Source organism: Pristiophorus japonicus, chromosome 6, assembly GCF_044704955.1.
Source record: "Pristiophorus japonicus isolate sPriJap1 chromosome 6, sPriJap1.hap1, whole genome shotgun sequence".
Taxonomy (NCBI): domain Eukaryota; kingdom Metazoa; phylum Chordata; class Chondrichthyes; family Pristiophoridae; genus Pristiophorus; species Pristiophorus japonicus.
Window position 1 is genome coordinate 51,635,730 of NC_091982.1, and position 26,168 is coordinate 51,661,897.

Below are 26,168 nucleotides of genomic sequence, written 5' to 3' on the forward strand. Positions count from 1 at the left end.
ACAGTGGATAATCACGGTACTATAGGGAGGGAGGAACTTAATACAATCACTATCATTAAAGTAGTAGTACTCGGCAAAATAATGGGACTAAAGGCGGACAAGTCCCCTGGACCTGATGCCTTACATCCCAGGGTTTTAACAGAAGTGGCTGCATTGGTTGTAATCTACCAAATTCCGTAGATTCTGGGGCAGTCCTAGCGAATTGGAAAACAGCAAATGTAACACCCCTATTTAAAAAGAGGCAAACAGAAAGCAGGAAACTATAGACCAGTTAGCCTGACATCTGTCATTGGGAAAATGCTGGAGTCCATTATTAAGGAAGCAGTAGCAAGACATTTGGAAAAGCAGAATTCAATCAAGCAGAGTTAGCACGGTTTTATGAAAGGGAAATCATGTTTTGACAAATTTGATGGAATTCTTTGAGGATGTACACGAGAAAGGTGGATAAGGGGGAACCAGTGGATGTAGTGTATTTGGATTTCCAGAAGGCATTTGACAAGGTGCCACATAAAAGGTGACTGCACAAGATAAAAGTTCACTGGGTTGGGAGTAATATATTAGCATGGATAGAGGCTTGGCTAACTAACAGAAAACAGAAAGTCGGGATAAATGTGTCATTTTCCGGTTGGCAAACAGTAACTAGTGGGATGCCGCAGGATCGATGGTGGGGCTTCAACTATTTACAATCTATATTAATGACTTGGATGAAGGGACTGAGTGTAATGTAGCCAAGTTTGCTGATGATACAAAGATGGGTTGGGAAGCAAATTGTGAGGAAGACACAAACAATCTGCAAAGGGATATAGACAGGCTAAGTGAGTGGGCAAAAATTTGGCAGATAGAGTGTATAATGTGGGAAAATGTGAGGTTATCCACTTTGGCAGAAAAAAATAAAAAAGCAAATTATAATTAAAGTAGAGAAAAACTGCAAAGTGCTGCAGTACAGAGGGATCTAGGGGTCATTGTGCATGAAACACAAAGTTCGTATGCAGGTACAACAAGTAATCAAGAAGGCAAATGGAATGTTGGCCTTGACTGCAAGGGGGATGGAGTATAAAAGCAGAGAAGTATTGGTGAGGCCACACCAAGAGTACTGCGTACAGTTTTGGTCTCCGTATTTAAGGAAGGCCGACTTGTCCTGGGAGGTAACGAGCGTTGGTGTTTGTCGCTGCAACTACAGCCCTGCTCTTTGCCTTAGTGTAGGTAAAACGTTGTACAAAGTATGTGTTATGATGGGGATGGATCAAAGTTGAAGCACCTGGTTATGGGGTATTTGAGCCTGCTCAGCCTTCGCCTGAAGAGAAACTGCGATAAATAAATGCAGTTGGGTCCCTTGCTGGGGGGCGGTCGATCAAGCCCGGTTGCCATTGAGACACTGTCGCGAGCATCTCACTGGCAGAGTCACTGCAGAGCACACAGTTAAAGCGCTGCAGCAATTTACTGAAGAGAATGGAACGTTTCTGCTGGACAAGTAGTGTTAAAAAGGGCATAGACAACACAGCAGTGTATAATAACCTGGGGCCCAGAAAAGCAGAGGTCCCAGGGGCAGCATGGGCCAGCTCAGACTGCGGTGTGCGCGCGCTAGGTCCGTACAGCAGAGCAGCTGTCGTCGTCTTGGTTAATCCTTGACACTGGACCAAGATCTAGCTCGGTCAAGCCCGTGTGGTGGCTGATGTGCAACGGTCACCACTCGTTTAAAAAATTCACGCACGGGCAACTTCCACCTCCTCAATTGGAGTTCAGGACTGGAACATCGGGTCCTTCATCGAAACATCTGTGATCTCGTGGAAGCAAGTCATCCTCGTTCGAGGGACCGCCTATGATGATGATTTAAGGAAGGATATACTTGCATTGGAGGCTGTTCAGAGAAGTTTCACTAGGTTGATTCCAGAGATGAGGGGGGTTGACTTATAAAGATAGGTTGAGTAGGTTGTGCCTATACTCATTGGAGGTCAGAAGAATGAGAGGCGATCTTATCGAAACATAAGATAATTAGGGGGTTCGACAAGGTGGATGTAGAGAGGATATTTCCACTCATAGGGAAAACTAAAACTAGGGGACACAGTATCAGAATAAGGGGCCACCCATTTAAAACTGGGATGAGGAGGAATTTCTTCACAGAGGGTTGCAAATCTGTGGAATTCTCTGCCCCAGAATATATTTAAGGCGGAGATAAGACAGATTTTTGAGCAATAAGGGAATAAAGGGTTATGGGGAGCAGGCAGGGAAGTAGAGCAGAGTCTCTGATCTGATCAGCCATGATCTTATTAAATAGCGGAGCAGGCTCGAGAGGCCAAATGACCTACTCCTGCTCCTATTTCTTATGTTCTCCTGTTCTTAAAAGGAGGAGCGAGTGTGTGAGGCTGTCATTAAAAATTACTTTTGTCCCCCCCCTCAAATCATTTTAGAGCTCTCTCATGTCAAGGAGCCTCTCAACTGATGTTAGTCACACTAATCTCACCTGGTTTGGGCACCAATCAGATACTAAACCACAAAGTTCTTCATAGAAACAGTCACTGCTGTTCCCATAACAGAAAGCGTCTTCTGACAAGGCAAGAGGATTTAAAGCCATTTTCCTACAATACCAATATTGGGGATGAGGGGTAGCGGAGAAAGCACTTCACAGCACTGTCCCAAGAATATCCTCCTTTAATATTAACATCGTTCTGGGAGTTGTCTTGCAGCTCGATGAGTTATATATTACATCGAATTTACAGCACAGAAACAGGCCATTCAGCCCAACTGGTCTATGCCAGCATTTATGCTCCACATGAGCCTCCTCCCACCTCTCTTTATCTAACCCCATCAGCATATCCTTCCAATTCTTTCTCGCTCATTTACTTGTATAGCTTCCCTTTAAAGGCATCTATGGTATTCACCTTGCATACTCCATTTTATTTTTAAATTTAAATGTAAATTTTACATTCAAACCTGCAATTGGTTATTGTACTGGCCAGCTCTGATCAGGGGCATTGTGGCAGTGCTCAGCTAGGATTGCTGATGGAATACTGGGCTGCAGAAACACTAGTATTTTAGCATGGAGAGAGGAAGGATAATTCAACTGACAAGAGTGGTTTTCTTTTCAGCTCAAAATCGCATAGAAAAATAAAGGAAGACTTGCATTTATATAGCTCCGGACGTCTCAAAGCGCTTTACAGCCAATAAAGTACTTTTGGAGTGTGGTCACTGTTGTAGTGTGAGATACGTGGCAGCCAATTTACACACAGCAAACTCCCACAAACAGTAATGTGATAATGACCAGATAATCTGTTTTTGTTATGTTGATTGAGGGATAAATATTGGCCAGAACACCGGAAATAACTCCACTGCTGCTCTTCGAAATCGTGCCATGGAATTTTTTTACGTCTGCCTGAGAGCAGGGGGGTCTCGGTTTAACATTTCATCCGAAATGCACCTCAGTGCAGCACTCCCTCAGCACTGCCAGCCTAGATTTATGCGCTCAAGTCTCTGGAGTGGGACTTGAACCCACAACCTTCTGACTCAGAGGTGAGTGTGCCACCCACTGAGCCACAGTTGACACACATTTGGGTTGTGGGTTGAATTATTCTTCCTCTCTCCGTCAAAATACTAATGTTTCTGCATCCCAGTATTCCATCAGCAATCCTGAATATATTCAGGAACCAAACTGCACTGCTCCCTTAACTAAAAATACCTGTATAGTGCCAGAAGGCAATTCTAGGAAAATTAAAAGGAGAAATGGAAGCCAGAGGGAGAAAAGGAAGATTTTTTTTTTTTTAAATACAGACAGCCCAAACATTGCTGAAACCATAAGGATTTAATACACTGGAATAAAGTCACATTTTAACCTCATACTAATCAACATTCAAGTGATCAATACTACTCACGAAAAAGGGTACATGATAACATCTCAAGTCTCCTGCATTGTTGCTATCAAAATATCAGTACATCAATGAATAGATTCCTATGCTAAGGAATACGGCCTTTTAAAAGTCAGCATGAGCGTGCTTACCAAAAATAAATGAACTCATTTCCTGCAGAAACTCTAAGAATATCAGTAATTTCAACCACAGAAAGTTATCCCAGAAGAGACCAAGCCTAGCACAGCAACAGCTCCTTCCTACAAAAATCAATCTTCTCGCAACATAACTCATTTGCAGTGTTGTCTCCATTATCTTGTTAACGTCTGGTCTCTTCCTCTTTCCCCACAGAAACATGATACATATGCATGCTGCTGAATCATCCGATATGTTATGACCTCTAACAGAAAGCACATGGTTTACAGCCTTCTCAATACACATCTGTAGGTAGCAAGGTGATTCAGATGTACATTTAAGAATTCTGGTTTCTATATATTGAATAAATGTGGAGTCACAAGCCAGCTTATTACTCAGTACTCCAGCATTCCTAAAGATATTGTAAGAATAGACAAGGTTTTGTTTTAAACTAAATCTACAATTTGGACAAAAATGTTTTGGAATCATATGGCCAAGGACACAGACGGCCAAATGGTTTCCATCTGTGCCATAAATTTTTATGATTCTAAATTTCTGACAAAATCTGGCAAATTACCCAGAAAGGTCAGCAACTCTGCAGAGATTACCTTTGTTGTAACTGGCTGGTTTAGAATTTTTCCATATGCTATAAAATAAGCTAGTTTTAGAATGTAAAAATGTGAGCTATGGGGCCTTTAATAGAAACTCTGGCCCCAAGTTTCCACACGCGGCGAAACAGGCGCCCCTCCGAGCTGGGCGCCCATTTTTCGCGCCGAAAACGGCGCCTGAAAAAAAACGCGCTATTCTCGAGCGCTGTGCAGCTCGATGTCAGCTTGGCGCGGCGCCCAGGGGGCGGAGTCTACCACTCGCGCTGATTTTGTAAGTAGGAGGGGGCGGGTACCATTTAAATTAGTTTTTTTCGTGCCGGCAAACCTGCGCGTGCGCGTTTGCGCATGCGCAGTGTGAAGGAAACATTGGCACTCGGCCATTTTTGTAGTTCTTTGTAGCTGTTCAATTTTTAACATTTAATAAAATCACATTGCCCTTCCATGATCAGCACTGAGGCTTCTTGCAGCAGTGAGAAGGCTGCAGGAAGCCTCAGAAGTTGAGGCAGCCGTTTCCCGACAGCCTCCCCCCCCTCCCCTGCCGTCGGGAATGGCTGCCTCAACTTCTGAGGCTTCCTGCAGCCTTCTCACTGCCTCCCCCCCGCTGCCGTCGGTCGGGCCCTCACTGCCTCCCCCCCCCCGCCGTCGGGAACGGCTGCCTCCTCCCTGCCTCCCCCCCCGCTGCCGTTGGTCGGGCCCTCACTGCCTCCTCCCCCCCGCTGCCGTCGAGAACGGCTGCCTCAACTTGTGAGGCTTCCTGCAGCCTTCTCCCTGCCTGAAGCACTTTCACACAGGTAGGAACATGGTTTATTTAATTTTTCTTTGCTTATAAATTTTTATTCAAGTTGGAATGATTTGTATAATATTTGTATAAGTATAACTAAGGATTTAATGTAGAATGTAATGACCTCCCTTCTCCCCCGCCCCCCCCCCCCACCTCACCTCACCTCGTTCCGGACGCCTAATTTGTAACCTGCACCTGATTTTTTAATGTGTAGACAAGATTTTTTCAGGCCTACAAAAATCTTCACTTGCTCCATTCTAAGTTAGTTTGGAGTACGTTTTCACTGTGGAAACTTTCAAATCAGGCGTCAGTGGCTGGACACGCCCCCTTTTGAAAAAAAAATTCTGTTCCAAAGTGAAACTGTTCTACATGACTAGAACTGCAGAAAACTTAAATGTGGAGAATTGCGATTTCTAAGATACTCCGTTCTCCACCAGTTGCTCCTAAAAATCAGGAGCAAATCATGTGGAAACTTGGGGCCTCAGAAACTAGGTGCAGGAGTAGGCCATTCAAGCCTGCACCACCATTCAATGAGTTCATGACTGAACATGCAACTTCAGTACCCCATTCCTGCTTTCTCGCCATACCCCTTGATCCCCCAAGTAGTAAGGACTACATCTAACTCCTTTTTGAATATATTTAGTGAATTGGCCTCAACTACTTTCTGTGGTAGAGAATTCCACAGGTTCACCACTCTGGGTGAAGAAGTTTCTCCTCATCTTGGTCCTAAATGGCTTACCCCTTATCCTTAGACTGTGACCCCTGGTTCTGGACTTCCCCAACATTGGGAACATTCTTGCTGCATCTAACCTGTCTAACCCCGTCAGAATTTTAAACGTTTCTAGGAGATCTCCTCTCATTCTTCTGAACTCCAGTGAATACAAGCCCAGTTGATCCAGTCTTTCTTGATATGTCAGTCCCACCATCCCAGGAATCAGTCTAGTGAACCTTCGCTGCACTCCCTCAATAGCAAGAATGTCCTTCCTCAAGTTAGGAGACCAAAACTGTACAGAATACTCCAGGTGTGGCCTCACCAAGGCCCTGTACAACTGTAGTAACACCTCCCTGCCCCTGTACTCAAATCCCCTCGCTATGAAGGTCAACATGCCATTTGCTTTCTTAACCGTCTGCTGTACCTGCATGCCAACTTTCAATGACTGATGTACCATGACACCCAGGTCTCGTTGCACCTCCCCTTTTCCTAATCTGTCACCATTCAGATAATATATGCAGAACACTGGTATCTTAAATCCATGACCTCTACCACCTAGAAGGATAAGGGCAACAGGTGCCTGGGAACCTCCAAGTCACACACCATGTGGACTTGAAAATATAACGGCCATTCCTTCATCGTCGCTGGGTCAAGATCCTGGAACCTCCCTCCCCAAATCACCGCCACCTGCGAGGGCAATTAGGGGCGGACACATCCAGTGAATGTGAATGAATTAAAAAAAAACAGCAAATCCAGGCTCATCAAATGACTCAATGTTGGCTAATCGTGAGGAGCTGCAGCAGTGGTAATGATCTCTCCAGTGAGGGCAACTCCGATCCAGGTCACTTTTGTTTATCACAACCAGTTTCTTTCTTTTAAATTTGTAAAGTGAGCAGAGCAGAAAGTGCACCCCAGTAGGTGGACATTTAAAGCGGACGCCAAATTGGACCCTGGCACATCATGTACTTCATCGGCACATTTAGCAGACGTGGTGACTAATTTGGAGCACAGGAGTTTTCACATACACCAGTCGTCAGATCAGATTTTCAATAGGAAATGTTACAGAATTGTCAAAGGACATTACAATCAGTCACAAGGTAGGTAACGGAGCCTCACCTTCCTTGCCGAGAAAAAAGGAATAGAAGCTGAGGAAATTGGTGCTGAGGTACAGCCAGCCTTGACATGGCACCCGTCCACTCCAGTAACTGCATGAGTAATAGGTCACTAGCTTCTCTTGCTCAGGCAGGCCAAACCACTTATCAAACTTCAACAAGGCCTCACGAAACTTCTCAGGATCATCTTCCTCCTTTATTGATGCACTTTGAGACTCTTCTGCTATTAGGCCCTTAGACAGGAACAATGCAAAAGCATTTAAGTGCAGAATGTGATTTTAATAATAAACTAAAATACCTTTTTTATTGCAGTTCAGCAGACAATGCAATAGCTAGATAAATCTATAAATGTGAGCAAATTTCATCAAATTAAATTAGATTTTAAAAATAACAGTCTGAGGAGCAATGCAAATCTAATTGTAAAATAGGTTTTGTTATTGCAAAAGGTACTGCAGTGTACTTTATTAAAACTGGGAAATGGCCTTAGGAGTTCAGTCACCTCAGAGGTTGAGTAACAATTCTAATTGTTTTCCCCCCTTTCATGAAGTTGCAACAATTAGATTCCATGGCTGACAAGTGTCAATAAAATGTCATCTGGAGAATTTTTACAAACAAATGTCTGAAAGACTGTACAAAGTTGATCAAGTAGCAGCATGGACACAAAATTGGCTAAGGGATAGAAAACAAAGTTGTGGTGAGTGACTGTTTTGCGGATTGGAGGGAGGTATAGTGGAGTTCTCCAGGGTTCAGTCCTAGACATTAATGAATTTGGATTTTGGGGGGGGGGGGGGGGGGGAGAAAAGAGAGGGGCTATGGGCACAATTACAAAATTTGCAGATGATACGAAACTTGAAAGTGTAGTAAAATACTGAGGAAGATAGTTATAGACTTCGAGAGAACATAGACAGGCTGGTGGAATGGGCGGACATGTGGCAGATGAAATTCAACAGAGCAAAGTGGGAGGTGAAACATTTTGGTAAGAAGAATGAAAAAAGAGAATACATGCTAAATGGTACAATTTTAAAGGGGATGCAAGAACAGAGACCTGGAGGTGCTTGTGCACAAATCTTGGAAGGTGGCAGGACAGGTTAACAAAGCAGTTAATAAAGTACACAGGATCCTGAACTTTATAAATAGAGGCATAAAGTTATGCTAAACTTATATATAAAACATTTGTTTGGCCCTAGCTGGAGTAGTGTGTCCAATTCTGGGCACCACGCTTCAGGAAGGACGTGAATTATTTGGAGAGGGTACAGAAGTGATTTACTAGAATGGTTCCAGGAACGAGGGTTTAAAGTTATGTGGATAGACTAAAGAAGTTGGGTTTATTCTCCTTAGAACAGAGAAGGCCAAGAGGAGATTTGATAGAGGTGTTTAAAATCATGAAGGTTTTAGATAAAAGAGAAACTGTTTCCAATGTCTGAAGGGTCGATAACCAGAGGGCAGAGATTTAAGGTGATTGACAAAAGATCCAGAGATGACATGAGGAAAAACCTTTCTATGCAGTGAGTGGTTAGGAGTTGAAATGCACTGCCTGATACTTTGGGGGATACAGATTCAATAGCCTTCAAAGGGGAATTGGATAAATACTTGGGAGAAAAAATTGCTGGATATGGGGAAGGAGAAAGGGAGTGGGACTAACTGGATTGCTCTTTGAAAGAGCCAATGCAAACTTGATGGGCCGAATGGCCTTCTTCTGTGTTGAACTATTCTATGATTCTATGTCCAACTTGTTCACCAAGCAATACTGTTCAAACATGATCCCAGATTTTTTTTTTTTTAAATGCTTTCAATTGATGCATATAGTAACTTTCACATGCTTTTTAAACTGGTACAACACGATGCAATTTTGTTTTTCTGCTACAGGGTATCTGTTATATTGTCCTCACCAGCCCTGCTGCACTGCCTATAAAACTGAACACAAAAACGGAACAAAACAAAACGATCATGACCTTAAGAAAACCAACGGAAAAGAAAACTTGTTCTGAGCAAAGAGGTGCATTCTTACCCGTACTTTTCCCTGAACAAAGCTAGTGATATCTTCATTACTATCAAATACGGAAAGTATCGCCATCACATTATGTTCTAGCCATTCCCAGTGCTTATTTATTTCGTCACTGCTGGCTCCTGGTTTAGAAACAATATGTAAAAATCCATTAGAAATCTTCAAAATACTACGAACCAATCAAATTGGAATCACTTTGGGTCATTTTAGTAATTAAAGCTTCTTCCACAGTACTCAATGACAAAGACAGACACTGACTAATATAGGCCTTAGTCCCTGTGTCAGGTCATCTCAGAGAGCATGGGTACAGCTGGCAAAATGGAGAGCAAAAAATTATCCACAAGTTAGCAAATGTACCAAGGAATTAGACTATGCTGGCAAACATTGTACAATTGATCATCACCTCAGTCTATAGTTGAGACTAGGGGGTAGAACTTACCCCCTCCCCAAAACGGGGTACACCCACCCCATTTCGATGGTTGTTAACCGTAGCTGCGGTTCAGGCGCCTCTTGAACAACATTCGGCTCTTTGTTTTTTTTTTTTATTTTGATCCGGAAGTCGGTCTGAATGGAGGTGGTGATTACATCCGAGGGGCAAAGACGCATCAGTGACAGTAACTGATGGGCGGAAGTTGGGGGGCACCAACGCGATGACGTCATCACGGCTCTCCGCTTCACTTAAAGGTGAGAACCTCTGCGATTATAAAACTTCGGCCCACTGGGCTATCAGGGAGGGTTTCGGCCGGGCCAGCGGCCTGGCACCCAAGAGGGAGTGCCAGGCTGCGTATTGGCAGCCCGGCCGAACCCAGGGCATAACTGTCCAGCCGACGTGACAGTTGGCCGACAGGAAAAAAAACATGGCGGCAGCGCACCCTCCCCTTTAAGGAAAGCCGCGCCGCCATTGCAGAAGGCCACAGCCTCACTGGACCACCGGGAAAATGCTTGTTTTGGCACTGCCAGGCAGGCCGAAGATTTTCCGAGCGGAATGTTGCCGTCAGGGGGTTAGATCGGTGGCATGCACGGTGATGACGTGCTTAAGACGGATCGGCAGGAGCAGAGCGGTATTTTGGGGGGGGGGGGGGGGGGGGGGGGGGGGAAGAAAGAAACAACTCAGGTGGGCAATTGGGCTATCAGCGGCCACTCCACTCCGCAGCGTGGCGTGGTCGCCAATTTGTGGTGGTAACAGACCTTAAGGAAAGGGGCAATTTCGCCCCCTAGAAGTGTTAAGTGCTATTTCATTGCTTTATTCAGTCCTATCTTTTCAATGCTTTGTTATCCATAATCATAGTCCCCATTTAGAACATATAATGCTGCTCAGTTTAAAGTATCATTAGGTCAAAATGCAATTATCTAGTTAATCGGGAAAAAGAACTGTGTGGCTAGAATCTCCAAACAACCGGCCAGTGCCAGATTGCCGCCCATAATAGCGCTAAGATTCCCAAAATTATCGCCGGCAAAAAATTCCCCCAAGAAAGGAAAAAATTCACCCAGCGAAAAAAAATGGACCTTACACCCAGATTCTCAGTGAGAAAATGGAATCGTGGGCCGATTGGGCGGCTCTTGAAAAAAAAAAATGGGCGATAAATGACTAATATTTTACACTGAAATTGCGTGTAGGGCCTGGGATGAGAAAAAACTTTTTTTCAAAAAACAATTTAAAAAAAATTAGAAAAACATTCTCAGGACCCTTTTCACTTAAATAACTGCAAGAGAATTTTGAAATAATTAGTAAAAACCCACTTACTTACCTTTTCTTGCAGGGCTACTCACCGACTCATCAGCTCCGCTGATTCTCGTGGGTGGTTTTTTTTTTCCCAACTTACCTCCGGGTCACCACTGAGCCAAAAATCAGGCGATGGCGATCTATGGACGGTGCACGCCGACAGTCCACTCCCCAGCGGTACTTCAAAACCGCCCGAGGAACTCAGCTGAGGAAAATGTTGCCGACCCAGTTCTCGCCCAAAACGGCCAATTCGGTCTGAGAAACCGGGCGGCAAAGCAATGGAAATTCTGGCCTGATATCTGGTACTTTCTTTACATACAAGAAAATCAGAGGCCCCGCCTCCTTCCCCTATCATACTGAGGAATAATGGATATTAGTGGATAATTAACAGGCCTACATTCTGGTTTTGCATATATGGTACAGGAGTGCAATAAAGTACAAATAATTCTCATGGATAATGGAGGTTCCATTGTGATAAACACTGACAAAATGTCAAAGATATTGTGCCAACATATGCATGTGTAGAGGGCGCAACTTTCACGTTATTTAATAAGCAGGCACATGCAGTCATTTCATGTGGCCTGAAAGCGCACTTGTATTCAGCTTGAATTTATCAGATTCATAGCAAAACATTTTATCGTCTCTACTTTAGCTACTGCATTTTTCTTTTCAAATATCTAGCGTTTGTGCCCTTTCCAACCCTCTCCCTTTCCACTTCCACTCGTTACTCAGTGCTCTAAGATGTCTCTTTGTACACAAGGAGTGTCATCAACATTTTAGTGGTCATGGTTTAACATTCATTACAAACCGTGAAAAAACAAGCATCATCATAACATAGCTAGCTACGCCACAGTGCTGCCACGTGTTTATTTAGACACACACACACACCTCTTCGCCCCCCCCACCCCACCGTGCCACTAAAAATCCAAACTACTGTTGGCCTTTATTTCATCAATCTTAAACTGGTAATAAAAGTTCATTATAGTGCAAAGTATGAAAAATTACATTAAAGCTGCTGTATCAGTAAGTCTATGAGCCAATTTGGGGAAAGAATGAGATAAAGATATACAAGAGACAGGTCCATCGCAACCGGAAGTAATAAACCTGCAATAATTAAAATCATTTCTGCATCAAGAAAGACTGGTTCGGTTGGAACACTTGAGTCACACCCTACATGTAGTCTGAGAATCCACCTAATGACACGAACACTGGAACAGCCTCACGTTTGCCCAACATATTAAACAAATAAAATTGAAAACATACTGCAACAGCTCTGTTGCTGCAAAATATACACATTGTACACAAATATTGAACTGTAACCACAATGCACTGCTCTGAATAATCAGACAGCAAACAATGACTTTGCCCCTTAGCTCGGAGCTGTATAATTTGCCTAAACATTCAGTGAGGTTGTTTTGTATAACCGTTATGATAGAACATTATTACATTATAGTGCACGATCCGGTGCAATAAAATAGCAACTTCCTCAAATTATTAGAACTAAAAGTAAAAGCAGTAGAAAGGATACTTTAAATCAGATTCTAAAATGAATATTTAACATGAAGTGCTGGAACTGGGGTACAAAATTCTGAACATTTTAATCATGAAGCAGAGTTACGTTTTGGTGGTATAGTCAAGGAAATGTTTCCTACTGAGGTGTAATACAACTTTGGCCCACATTTTATCACAAATTGCAAGTGATAGCTCTTTGCATTTTCACAAAAGAATGAGAGAATTCAAGGCAATATTTCTGTCAGAAGAAACTGGAATGTAATATAAAACTGAATTGCTAATCTACAGTATTCAAAAATGATATCTGCATGCACTTCCTGTCTACAAAAGCTTCCTTCGCAGTGCAATATTTTTAGCACTATATTTTTACTACAGGTGCGATGTCCAAAATCCGTAGTTCCGGAATCCGGAATGTTCCAAAATCTGGACTCCCCTGCCTCAGCCCTCCCAACCTCCGGCCACCCGACTCTCTTTTCTTTCGCGCCCCCCGCCAGCCGACCCCACCCCCGACCTCCGGTGGTCCGACCAACCCCCCAACGTCCACCTCAGGGCCAACCTCCCCCGGCCCAGACAAAAACATTCCGGAATCCGGAATGGCCTCGGTCCCGATATTTTGGACGTCACACCTGTATTATAAATTCCTTTGTTCACATGTACAATGCAACTGCTTATGTAAACATGTCATGTTGTAATTACACCCTCCTGCTGGTGGTGGCGCTGCTGCTATACTTCTGGTTAGTGCCTCCCATGAAGCAACTCCTGCACTCCCAACAAACTTTGATTGGGGAAACAGTTGCAGTAACATGGCATTGAAAATTAATTCAAGAACAATATCTTTTTAAAGTAAAGAAAATATGTTACAAGTTTTTAAATAGGGTTTTACATTTACATTACTTTACATAAGAACATAAGAAATAGGAGGAGTAGGCCATTTAGCTCCTCGAGCCTGCTCCGCCATTTAATAAGATCATGGCTGATCTGATCTTGGACTCGGCTCCACTTCTCTGCCCGCTCCCCATAGCCCCCGATTCCCTTATCGCTCAAAAATCTGTCTATCTCCACCTTAAATATATTCAATGACCCAGCCTCCACAGCTCTCTGGGGCAGAGAATTCCAAAGATTCACGACCCTCAGAGAAGAAATTCCTCCTCTTTTTGTTTTAAATGGGTGACCCCTTATTCTAAAATTATGTCTCTTAGTTCTAGATTCCTCCACGAGGGTAAACATCCGCTCTGCATCTATCCCTTGTATTTCAGTAACTCAAAGTATTAACATGCGGTCATCTGACCAAGTACCGTTAATCCCAAAGAAATGATGATGAAAGATGAACCTGCACAGGAATGCTTTAACTTACCACAAGCAATGGACCAATAGACTTGGGATTCCGGTGTCTGATGTAGAATGCGATAGGGAGCTACTTTGGAAGTCGAATCAAACACTGTATCAAGTGTTCCAACAAGGAGGCCTGCAGGAACCAAAAACAGACATTGCTATTTGTACCTGAAGAGTTAGCTTCTTATACGTCCAGTCATACGCCTGTTTGAAAATGCATCTTTACCTGGGTTAGATCAGGTTACTGGTTACAGAAAAGTTAAAGCTTGCAAAACAGGACTTTTTTTTGAAGACTATAGCAGCATCAGATTGTTGCAAATGCCATGCTGGGACAAACCCAGTCGAGAATGCAGAATACAGGAATATACAATTTAGTTCAACTATTCTGGTCACATTACATTTTCATTTTGACTTGGAAATAATTTGCAAATAAATCCTATTATCCTGCACATAAATTTATTGTAATTACAGGTTTGAATGACTAAGTTATGAGCTGGATACGGTCAGGGTAAAGGCACTTAATTAATGAATGAACTAACTGACGAAGGGTCATCGACCCGAAACTTTATCTCTGCTTCCTCCCCACAGATGCTGCCTGACCTGCTGAGATTTCCAGCATTTTCTGCTTTATTCCAGATTCCAGCATCCTCAGTATTTTGCTTTTTATCAATGAACAAACTAACTGAACATTTCCTTAAAATCAATTGGGGCTTGACAGGGTAGATACAGAGGATGTTTCCCTCCGTGGGGGAGTCTAGAACTAGGGGGCATAGTTTCAGAATAAGGGGTCGCCCATTTAGAATTGAAATGAGGAGGAATTTCTTCTCCAAGGGTCATAAATCTGGAATTCTCTTCCCCAGAGAGCTGTGGAGTCTGGGTCATTGAATACATTTAGGATGGAAATAGGCAGATATTTGAATGATAAGGAAGTCAAGGGTTTATGGGGAGGGGGCAGGGAAGTGGAGTTGAGTCCATGATCAGATCAGCCATGATCTTATTGAATGGCAGAGCAGGCTCGAGAGGCCAAATAGCCTACTCCTGCTCCTATTTGTTCTTAATAAATGGAATACACAAAAATAAAACTTTCAAGCAGTGTTATTGTATAGAAAGGTGGTGTGCGAACACAGCAACCTGTGTGCTGCTAGAATACAGCTTCATGCCTACAACTTTCCAGACTTTTCTGATCAGACCAGAAGGAAATAATAGAGGCATCATGTCCTTACAGATGTAAATGAGACTCCCATGAGCTACCTAGTACCCAGCTACACAGTGTGCTTTTATAGATGCCAGGTAGCAGGTTGATTGCCTGTCTTAAACAGGCAATGATAAAAGTAAGCTTTGCTGCTTCCTGTGACATGTGCATTATCCCTTCAATCCCCTATATGTCATCATTTGATGCCTCAGCACTGAGCTCTCATTTTAAAGCCAGGAGCTTTCCAGATAGAAGGGGCTATAGGGAGGGAGGAACTTAACACAATCACTAAAGTCGTAGCACTCGGTAAAATAATGGGACCAAAGGAGGACAGATCCCCTGGACCTGATGGCTCACATCAAGTACCTGTCCAATTCCCTTTAAAATTATTTATGGAATCTGCTGCCACCCCCTTTTCAGGTCGAGCATTTCAGATCTCGACAACTCAGTGAAAACATTTCTTCTCATCTCCCCTCTAGACTGTTTGCCAATGATTAGATCAGGAAGTTCAAGCAATTTGGTCATTTTTTGCAACTCGGATCTGTCTGCACATATTTCTGTGGTGTTCTATTCGAATTTCATGGGCGTAAATGTTGGAAAAGACTGTTCACAGCTGGTAGAGAATTCAAACAGGCTGTGAAAATTCACAGGCCCCAAATCAAAGCTGCTACGTGCAACTCAGCATGTTGCATTAAGTCATCAATCAACTTGACATTTTAGGACCTTGGGTAGCGAGCCAATTAAAAGGTTAAAAGACTATCAATTGAGCCAATAAGGTCAAAGAAGGAGAGTTCTTTTCTGTAAATTGAACCAGGTATAAGTACAGCCATTTTGGCCATGTGGACTCAGAAGGACAAAGGCCTGGCTTAAAGCCAAGAGCTTGTTGCTGCTGCAAGAATAAAGTTACAGTAAAACTACAACCGGAGTTTGTATTTCATTGGAAATTAAGAGATTTAACAATTTTGGCGTCACGAACAGGATCGTTGAGGAAAGAAACCGAATTTTGGACATCGGACCTACATACTGAGGTAAGGACTCCTCTTTATAAAAGTTCTCGGTCAAAATCTAAATTCGCCTCTCCTACGATGCGATTCCGAAAGCCTCCGGTTTGCGAACCCTCCAGTTGATAGTCAGCTCGAGGTCCCATAGATGTCTAACTTCGGCGGTGTGTTAGTTAATTAATCACCAACCTACTGATTGGCTGGAAAGCCTATGACTCGAATCCCAGTAAAGAAATCAGTATTATGGCAGCAGGAGATAAGAGCAAAGAATTCCCTACAACTGTTAAAGGTGGGCGGGCACCACCTGAGGTATTGATAGATGAAATCCTCGAACAGTTGAAAGAATACATAGAGCAACAATTCAACTTAAATAAAACCTGTATTAAGATCGAACAAAAGTACAGAACCTCCAAAGGACAATGGTCCTTGGGCGAGATTAAAAGGGTCTGGGGAAAAACGACCCGTATGAAAAATAAAGAGCGAACTAGATGGTCCCTAGCCGTTATGGGACAGATCCGAAAGCGGAATGAAATTATAATGCGTTCCCAACATGATCGAGAACTGACCAGTACAAAGGACCAATTGCAAGCTGTTTGTGCACAGCGGCGACAGACAAGACTTGAACTTGAAAAATCGGAAGCGGAAGTTAAAGATCTTAAAAGGTGAAATTAAAGAATGGAAAAAATCATTAGATCAAGAGACAGTAATAGGAAAAGGAAACTGTATCGGTCAATTCCCAGGGTACCCATGTTTGGATAAATTAAAAGCGCAAACCCGAAGACACGGCCGAGGAATAGATACAGATTCTGAATCCTCTGACGATACAGGGTCAGAGGATGAAGAATTAGGGGTGCGCTTTGCCCCATTTAAAAAAAGACGAGTCGTAGTCAAATCAGAAGAGACTGCGGATGAGGGCGGAACCAAAAAAACGAGGAAAAGGGTGTATGCAGAATACTTAGTTCATGATCCAGCAGACCCAGAGAAAATTGATAAATGGTCCAAGGAATTGCCCAATCCAAAAGAAAGGGGGAGTGAAAACGTGGGACCAATTGGATTGCTTAAGAAATATATATCAACTTTATCCGTGGGACGGAGTGCAAATTTTGACCATAATGGTGCCAAAAACACAGGGAAGAAAATTGCACGACAAGGTAGAAGAAGCTTTGGGGCAGGATGAGCAATAATTAAACGCAGGATGGGAGGCGATTAAACACTGGCTGCAAGCCTTCAGTCCAACTAAGACAGACTGCGGAAAAATTGCAGCCTGCCAACAGAAAGGAACAGAGGTGGTCCTGGAGTATGAAGAGCGGTTTAGATGCACGTGACTAGAACATTCGGGTATGAATAATATGGATGAGGAAATGGATGAACAAGTGTTTGGAACCCTGAAAGCAGCTTTCATGGCAGGTCTAAAGCCAGAACTGTCCAAAATGCTTAAGGTAGTGTTACCAGACTGGGAAAGTAGAGGAACTACCTTTGCAACATTGGTGGATCGATGTAACCAATTAGATCGGGATATGGGAGCTAAAGTCCGAGCCCTGCAGGCTGTGGGATGGAAATCCTAGGATTCCGATAAACAGTCATTCGGAAAATTACCCGGAAAATGTCATTATTGTGGGAAAGGTGGTCACTGGTCCAAGACGTGCAGGGCAAAACAGCAAGGCCACGGCCGGGGAAGAGGACGCAGCCAGGGATACAATTCAGCCAACAAACCAGGCTTGTCACAAGATATCGACCTCATAGAAGCATTTAAGCAACTGACAACACAACAGGAGTTACTTGGGATAGCAAAAAACAATTAGAGCCCACCCTGGTCCACCTCCTCACACTAATACAACAAAGGGGAGATGGGCTATATATAACTGAGGGTGGGCGATAAGGATGTGGACTGTCTTAGACACGGGGGCGGAATTAACATGCTTACCCCTACAATGTGGAGACTTTTTGCCGTTGGATGGTAGGGCACGTACAGCCTATGGAGTTTGGGGCCATAAAATGGAAATTAAAAGGACAACACCGGTACTTAGAGGGCTGGGTCCACATGAACTAACCACACCGGTCTGGATAGGCCCAGGAGATCAACCCCTTTTGGGAACGGACGTTCTAATCCAAATAGATTCATCGTTGCATTTCGAGGATGGTCGGGTGACATGGTCAATTAGAACTTTGAAGAAAGAAGAATTGAAGGAACACCCGATATGGGCTAAAGATAAGAACGATTATGGCCTACTCCAGATGGAGCCTGCGTCATTTACCGGGACCAAGCCTGCATGCACTAAACAGTATCCCATCAGTCCAACTGCCATCGCGGGAATCTTACCGGTTATTCAGCAATTGGAGAAACAAGGGGTGCTTATTAAAACGCATAGCTCCTCCAATAGCCCCGTGTGGCCGGTACAGAAATCTAATGAGACTTGCCGTTTGACTGCCGATTATAGGAAAGCTAACCAGTGTATCGATCAAAAAGCTCCTTTGGTCGCAGATCCCTCCACCATTTTTAATGCCCTCAAACCGGAACATAAATATTTCTCAGTTATAGGTATGGCCAATGGATTTTGGTCGGTGCCTCTGGCACCGGAGGTTCGACAGTGGTTTGCTTTCACTGCCCAAGGACAACAGTACACTTGGACCCGGTTACCGCAGGGTTTCCACAACAGCCCTATGGCATTCCACATGGGTTTACAAAGCCATTTGCGAGAATTACCTCCCCAGTCATCCAATATGTAGACAATATCCTGCTAGCTTCAAACACGGAAGAACAGCATGAACAAGATTTACGAGCTTTGCTGGACCACCTTTGGCTGAAAGGACATAAAGCCAGCATCGACAAAGCACAAATATCCCAAGAAGAGGTTGTATACCTGGGACAAAAGATTTCACAAGGAAAGAGAGAACTTACCCAGGATAGAACTGCAGCCATTCGGGCTGCTAAAAAACCCACCACTATTCAGGAACTAAGGTCTTTTTTGGGATTGTGTAACTTTAACAGAAATTGAATTGACTCCTTCACACAGCTTGCTCAGCCACTGAATGATATTTTAAAGGGGAAACGTGCCTCTAAAGAAGCCATCACCCTCACTAAGGAACAGCAAGAGGCCTTCCTGAGTTTGAAAAAGGCTGTGTGTTTGGCACCGGCTCTGGGAATCCCCAACAGTGGTAAGTCATTTACCCTATTTGTCCATGAGAAAGAAGGATATATGACAGCTATACTGACACAAGAACATGGGGATCGGCAAAGACCTATTGGCTATTATTCAGCAAAACTGGATGCGGTAGCCCTCGGATGGGGAAGTTGCCCAAGGGCCATGGAAGCTACATATGGAGCGGTAATGATCACTGCGGGTCTAGTCCTCGACCAAAAGCTGATTGGTGTGGGAACACTTGACATACATGCTTTGCTGTCTATGAATAGAATGTCTCAGGTGACGGCAGCTAGATGGACCCGCTGGACAGCAGTTTTGGAAGCTCCTAACCTCCATATTGTCCGGGCCAGCCCGGTTAATCCCACAACTATGCTCCCAATGTCAGAATCAAGGGAGCAAGAGGGGGGAGAATGTGAAGAGCATGACTGCGTGGAGATTTTAAAAGAAACAGAAGAAGCAGCCTTAGCAGTAGAGGAGCCTCTGCACAACCCAGACCTCATTCTGTTCACAGATGGTTCCTCCTTTGTTGACAATGGTACCAGAAAAGCAGGATGGGCAGTTACAACCTTATATGAGATAGTGGCAAAAGGATGTTTACCCTCAGGAACGTCAGCACAATAGGCCGAGTTATGGGCCCTGTCAGAAGCATGTCAAATAGCAGAAGGACGGACAGCTAATGTCTACACAGATTAGCGTTATGCTTTTGGAGTCGCTCACGACTTTGGTCTGTTATGGCTGAAAAGAGGATTCCTCACTGCTGCTGGTACATCTATCCTAAATGGAAAAGAAGTCCGAGACTTACTGGAGGCCATACAATTACCTCAGGAAGTGTCCATCCTGAAGTGTAAGGCCCATACCAAGGAAAATGCCACAGAAGCACAGGGAAATGCCCGAGCCGACCAGGCAGCTAAAGATGCCGCCTCACAGGGCGTTCCTCCAGAAGAACCAACACAGATGTGCAGATTGAAAGCACTCAGGACTCTGACACGAGACCTTCAAACAATGCAAGGCGAGTGCTCCAGAGAGGAAAAATGGACATGGATTGAGGCAGGAATTAAGCTATGTGAAGATGGTGTCTGGAGACAAAGTTATCGACAAGCCAGTCACGCCACAAACGCTTATGCCTTTTAGAGCCCAACAGATCCACTCGTGGGGACACTTGGCCTCACAACAGATGACGGTACGGTTCCAGAAAAGCTGGTGGGGTCAGGGATTTAAAAAACATGCCCAGCTGGTAGCAGACCTGTCTGCCAGAAAAATAATTCTGGACCCATCACGGTAATGCCCCAACTGAGGCCCCCTGCTCCTGTCGGACCATTCCAGCATCTGCAGGTTGATTATATATCTCTTCCTTCAGGCCAAAGATACACTAACATTCTTGTCATGGTCAACAGATTCTCTAGATGGGTAGAAGCTGTCCCAACTAAAAGAGCCACAGCCAATCACACTGCAAAGGTCTTGTGTAAGGATTACATTCCCCAATGGGGAGTCCCGAGTAGCATTGACTCAGATCAGGGAACACACTTCACAGGTGCTGTCTGCCAAGAAGTCTGTAGGTTACTGAACATTACGTGGGATTTATACTGTCCTTATCATCCACAATCATCAGGACAAGTAGAACGAATGAATCGAACTCTGAAACAACAGCTTGCCAAATATCACCAAGAAGGAACACCATGGCCCCAGGCACTACCAATAGTGCTATGTAGCATCAGGGCAACCCCGAACAGAACTACAGGTTTAAGCCCATTTGAAATTATAACAGAAAGACCCATGTCGCTGCCAGGAACTATTGATTTAAGGCAAGGTGATGTTCACTTAATGAATGACACTTTGTTATCATACTGTTAGAACTTAACCAATGCTATTAGTTCTGTTTCCCAACAGGTATCGGCAGCTTGGGGTAATCCACCCGAAGGAGGACACGACATCGTCCCGGGAGTCTGGGTGTATGTGAAAAAGTTGCATAAAGAACCTTTGGGTGCCAAGTGGGAGGAACCTTATCAAGTGTTAATGACCACCCAGGCAGCTGTTAAAGTCCAAGGAAAGAAAGCCTGGATCCACGCTTCACACGTTAAACGAGCATCCGTAACTGAAGCTGAAATCCAATAAGGACAATTACTTTTTGCCAAAATGTATAAATTTACTGTATTATTGATTGTAGGTATTCTAGGCATAGGCCTACTTCTTACTAGCCGACCCTCTGTACCAAAGGGAAATAGTAGAGTACCAAGGGAATTACATGTAAATACCTTTTCATACAGGTCATACATTTATGCCAAACAAGGTAACATTTCTAGTTGTTGGGTGTGTGCGCATATTCCTATTCACTCAAAGGGAGGGATTCCCTGGAGGCCAGTTCCCTTGAATATCTCGGAAATGGTCGAGTGGATAATTAATCAAAACAAAACAGGCAAGGCGTTTCAGGATACGGAAAACTGGGCACGTAAATGGAAGTCAGCAGGTTACAATCTGACTACCTTTGAAGGGGGATACCAACCATGCTACAAGAATTCCAAACAGCCCCCATTTTTTGTTATCACTAATACAACGGGACTAGGAAGACCGGGGGAATCGGTCTGTCTGATTAGAAACATCAAAGGAGGCCAAAATATGGGGTATAGTAACTGCACCCGGAATAATATAATCAAGCCACGGAACCGTCCAAACTGGGCTGATGAGAGTTTAATGTAACGGGGATTCCGAATAAAACAGATGGAAAAGCCTGGACAGGCCCCGGAGTGTTGCTGACAAAGAAACAGCTAACCTTCATTGCCTATAATGGCACTTATTGGGTGTGTGGCCACAAGGCCTACCCTTGGCTGCCCCAGAATTGGATGGGATCCTGCTATTTAGCCTACATTGTGCCTTATATGTATCATATAAAGTCACTGTCGGAACATTTACACCGTCCTAAGAGAGCTATCACAGAAACAGAGAGGTTCTTTGCCATTCTGATCCCCAGGTATGGGACCGCCAGACTGGCAAGTGAATCCATTAACATGGCATCCGTTGTGGAACGGGTAACCAATGATACCTCAGAGGCCAGAGTTAAAATCAATGCAGAAATGGTAGCAATCCACACAGTAGCCCAACAGAATAGACTGGCCCTTGATTACATCCTGGCTGAAAAGGGAGGTACTTGCGCCCTACTCGGAACGGAGTGTTGTACGTATATCCCAGATAGCTCCGAAGAAATTACCCACTTAGCGGAGCACATCCAAAAGGAGGTAGAAAAACTTAAGCAACCCCCATCATTCACTTTGTGGAGCGGAGCCACTGAATGGCTAGGTTCAATAGGAACTTCATTGGTGGAAGGTCTAATTCTAGTCGTTGTAATTGTTTTACTTTTATATTGTTTGTTTATGTTGATTCAACGAACGTTGTTGCAACCAGGCAGCTGTAGCTGCTGTCCCACATGTGAGATGCCTTGCAGGTCCTAGCAGACCGTCTGTACACGGCACCGGGGTATGTTATGCTTAAGGGAAGGTTGTTTACTGGATGAATTGAGATATTGATTTGGATTAAATTGGAATAAGGTTAATTAACCTACTAAAACCAGACTTCTATTGTGGCCACGATGGAACTCGGGTTGGTGTAAATTTGTGTGGAAGTTACTAGTCCGGACATACTGCAAAACACCAACCAATTTTAGAAGGAAACTCTTAAAATGTATGAAATTATTTTGTAGAATGTTTAACCAGTGATAGCTGATGTTTTATGATTCAGTTTGTGAAAGAATCAAAGGGGGGATTGATAGAGAATTCAAACAGGCTGCATTCAGACAGGCTGTGAAAATTCACAGACCCCAAGTCAAAGCTGCTACGTGCAACTCAGCATGTTGCATTAAGTCATCAATCAACTTGACATTTTAGGACCTTGGGTAGCGAGCCAATTAAAGGTTAAAAGACTATCAATTGAGCTAATAAGGTCAAAGGCGGCGAGTTCTTTTCTGTAAATTGAACTAGGTATAAGTACAGCCATTTTGGCCATGTGGACTCAGAAGGACAAAGGCCTGGCTTAAAGCCAAGAGCTTGTTGCTGCTGCCAGAATAAAGTTACATTAAAACTACAACCGGAGTTCGTATTTCATTGGAAATTCAGAGATCTAACAACAGCGATGTTGCTGACTTGGTGCATAAATTAGAAATCTGTGAACTCAGGGCTGGATCAGCAGCTTGATACATATTCAAATTAACAGCAACACTAATTTAAACTTAATATTTGGCTCAGCTGCGTGTGGGACAGACCTAATCAGCATACAAAGAAAACATTCAGACACACTCATTGCATGCCAACAAAGAATTATTTCCTGCAGTTACAGCAGTTTTCCTTGGACTGACTGACAGGGACCTTTGGAAATTAGGACAGGGGAGTCCCATGAGTGTCATTAGTCACACAGGTGCCGACACAGAATTTCCAAACCAAGAACATGGACACAAAGTACTGGAACAGTGATTAGTGCTTGTTAAAGCTATGCAACAATTGTTGTATGCTTTATGTTTCGGCGCGGCAACCCTGACGTGCAAGGACCATAAGCAGGTCAGGGCCTTCAAAAGGAGCTTACCACTTCAAGATGCAGCGCATGCTGGAGAGCGACGGCTGTGAAGAGGGCGACTGGGTTGGATGTCACCAAGGTCCAGGTCGCTGATTGGAGCGTGGGCAGGTACAGCAGGAGCGGCGAGGTCGGGGCGAAGGAGCGCAGTGATCATGGCCCAGGGGAGGTGAAAGTTTGGGACCCATAAGAGGAGAGGGCTCAGGGGCAGCTCGGGCCAGCCCACACTAATGTGTGCGCGCACTAGGTCCGTGCAGCAGAGCTGGTCTCCAGTCGTCTTTGTAAACCCTTGCCACTGAACCAAGATCTAGCTCTGTCAAGCCCGTGTGGTGACTGGTGTGCAACGACCACCACATGTTTAAAAAAAAAAATCCAACCACAGGCATCTTCCACCCTGCTACATGTAGTTCGGTACCTGGAATATTCGGTCCTTCATTGAAACACCTGTGAACTCATCCCTTTTTGACGTGGAAGCAAGTCATCCTCGCTTCGAGGGACCGCCTATGTTGATGCTGCTCTGTACCATTGTTGATCAAAATGCATTCTCTTTAATATGTTCCAAAACTTTCAATTAAAGGGAAATGAAGATTAAAACAGCTGAAACACCACAGTTATACCAAGTGTAAAAGGAAGATAAAAAGGAGCAAATCTAAATATATCTGCAGAGAGCAAAAAACATCTTGTACTGAAGTTTTAAATATGCAGGCATCTCGAAAATGAGCACCAGTCGGCCCATCGAGTCTGTGCCGATTCTTACAAAGAGCAATCCAGTTAGTCCCACGCCCGGCTCCTTCCCCACGTCCAATGTTCCCTTTCATTTTCTTTTGGGTGCGCTGCCCTTTAACGAGCTGCATGGCCTTTTCACATTTCCGTGCACTCGTGATTTTTCTATTACAAAGCCAGTCAGCCAGCTGCTTGGGACCTCCAGACAGCTGCGCAGCTTAAAGGGAACATCACCCATGTCCCTTTAATTTTTTTCCTCCTTCAAGTATTGATCATTTCAGAATAAGGGGCTGCCCATTTAAAATGAAGATGAGGGGAATTTCTTCTCTGAGGGTCGTAAATCTGTGGATTTCTCTACCCCAGAGAGCTGAGGAGGCTGGGTCATTGAATATATTTAAGGCGGCGACACACAGATTTCTGAACAAGGGAGTCAAGGGTTATGGGGAGCGGGCAGGGAAGTAGAGTTGAGGCCAAGATCAGATCAGCCACGATCTTATTGAATGGCGGAGCAGGCTCGATGGGCCAAATGGCCTACTCCTGCTCCTATTTCTTATGTTCTTATGTAACTCCTTTTTGAATCTGTTTCCACCATCCTATCAGGCAGTGCATTCCAAACCCTAACCACATTGCGTAAAAAAGTTTTTCCTTATGTCACCTCTTGTTCTTTTGTCAATCTCCTTACATCTGTGTCCAATGATCAACAGACGTCAAGCAGCTACAGCCATGGATAACGGATTTATTAATACGGGATTTAGAATGCTTAAATAACAATTTCTGATGTGCAAATCAACAATTCCTGACAGCAATCCACTCAGGAGGTGCACTCATTATATCCACACACACACACTGCTGCAAGTCTCTCACGCTAGTAACTGGTAGCATGGTGGTTTTGTTACTCGACTAGTAATCCAGAGGCCTGGACTCATGGGCCGGAGACATGAGTTCAAATCCCAGCATGGCAGCTGGGGAATTTAAATTCAGTTAATTAAATAAATCTGGACTAAAAAGCTAGTGTCAGTGATGGCGACCATGAAATTATGGGATTGTCGTTGAAAACCCATCTGGTTCACTAATGTCCTTTAGGGAAGGGTAGACAGAGAGCATGTTGCCACTTGTGGGGAGTGGAAAATTAAGGATCAAAAATACAAGATAGTTAGTAATGAATCCAATAAGGAATTCAGGAGAAACTTCTTTACTCAGAGTGGTGATAATGTGGAAGTTGCTACCACAGGGAGTGGTTGAGGAACATAGCAAAGATGCATTTAAGGTAAGCTAGAAAAACACATAAGGGAGAAAGGAATAGAAGGATATGTTGATTGAGTGAGATGAAGCAAGGTGGGAGGAGGCTCGTGTGGAGCATAAACACCGGCATGAACCTGTTGGGCCGAATGATCTGTTTGTGTGCTGTAAATTCGATGTAATTCTATGTAGTATCACTATATCTTTATATGGTGCTGTTGAGGTTGTTTGACTGCAATGTGTGAATTCCTCCCTTTTTTTTTATATAAAAAAGGAACCAGCAATCTGACTGAAGAAATCCCTTTGAGATTGATGAAACATTAAGAGGGCTCGACCTGTCTTTTGTAATGCTCCTCCGGATACAGTAATGGTCTCCGTGACGCTCATTTTGAAAAAGAATCTGAAGGCTGCCAAGAGGAAAGTTTGGTGATATTCAGCTATTATTGAGGCACAAAACAGGGCATGTATAGGGTGGCTATCTCCTGAAAGAAACACACAAAGTAATAATTTAACTTATTACTAGGTCAATGAACAGAGTTTTAAAATTGGAGAGAGAG

General features: G+C 43.9%; 1 protein-coding gene across 1 annotated transcript in view; it reads right to left on the reverse strand.

Annotated features, from left to right (window-relative positions):
• Positions 1-26,168, reverse strand: part of tbc1d8b (TBC1 domain family member 8B) — a 90,686-nt gene that overhangs the window by 61,428 nt on the left and 3,090 nt on the right. The window contains exons 2-4 of the mRNA XM_070882858.1: positions 13,782-13,892; positions 9,196-9,314; positions 7,192-7,420 (exon numbers count right to left, since the gene is read on the reverse strand). Of these exons, the coding sequence (XP_070738959.1) occupies positions 7,192-7,420; positions 9,196-9,314; positions 13,782-13,892 (459 nt within the window). The remainder of the gene's footprint in view (positions 1-7,191; positions 7,421-9,195; positions 9,315-13,781; positions 13,893-26,168) is intronic.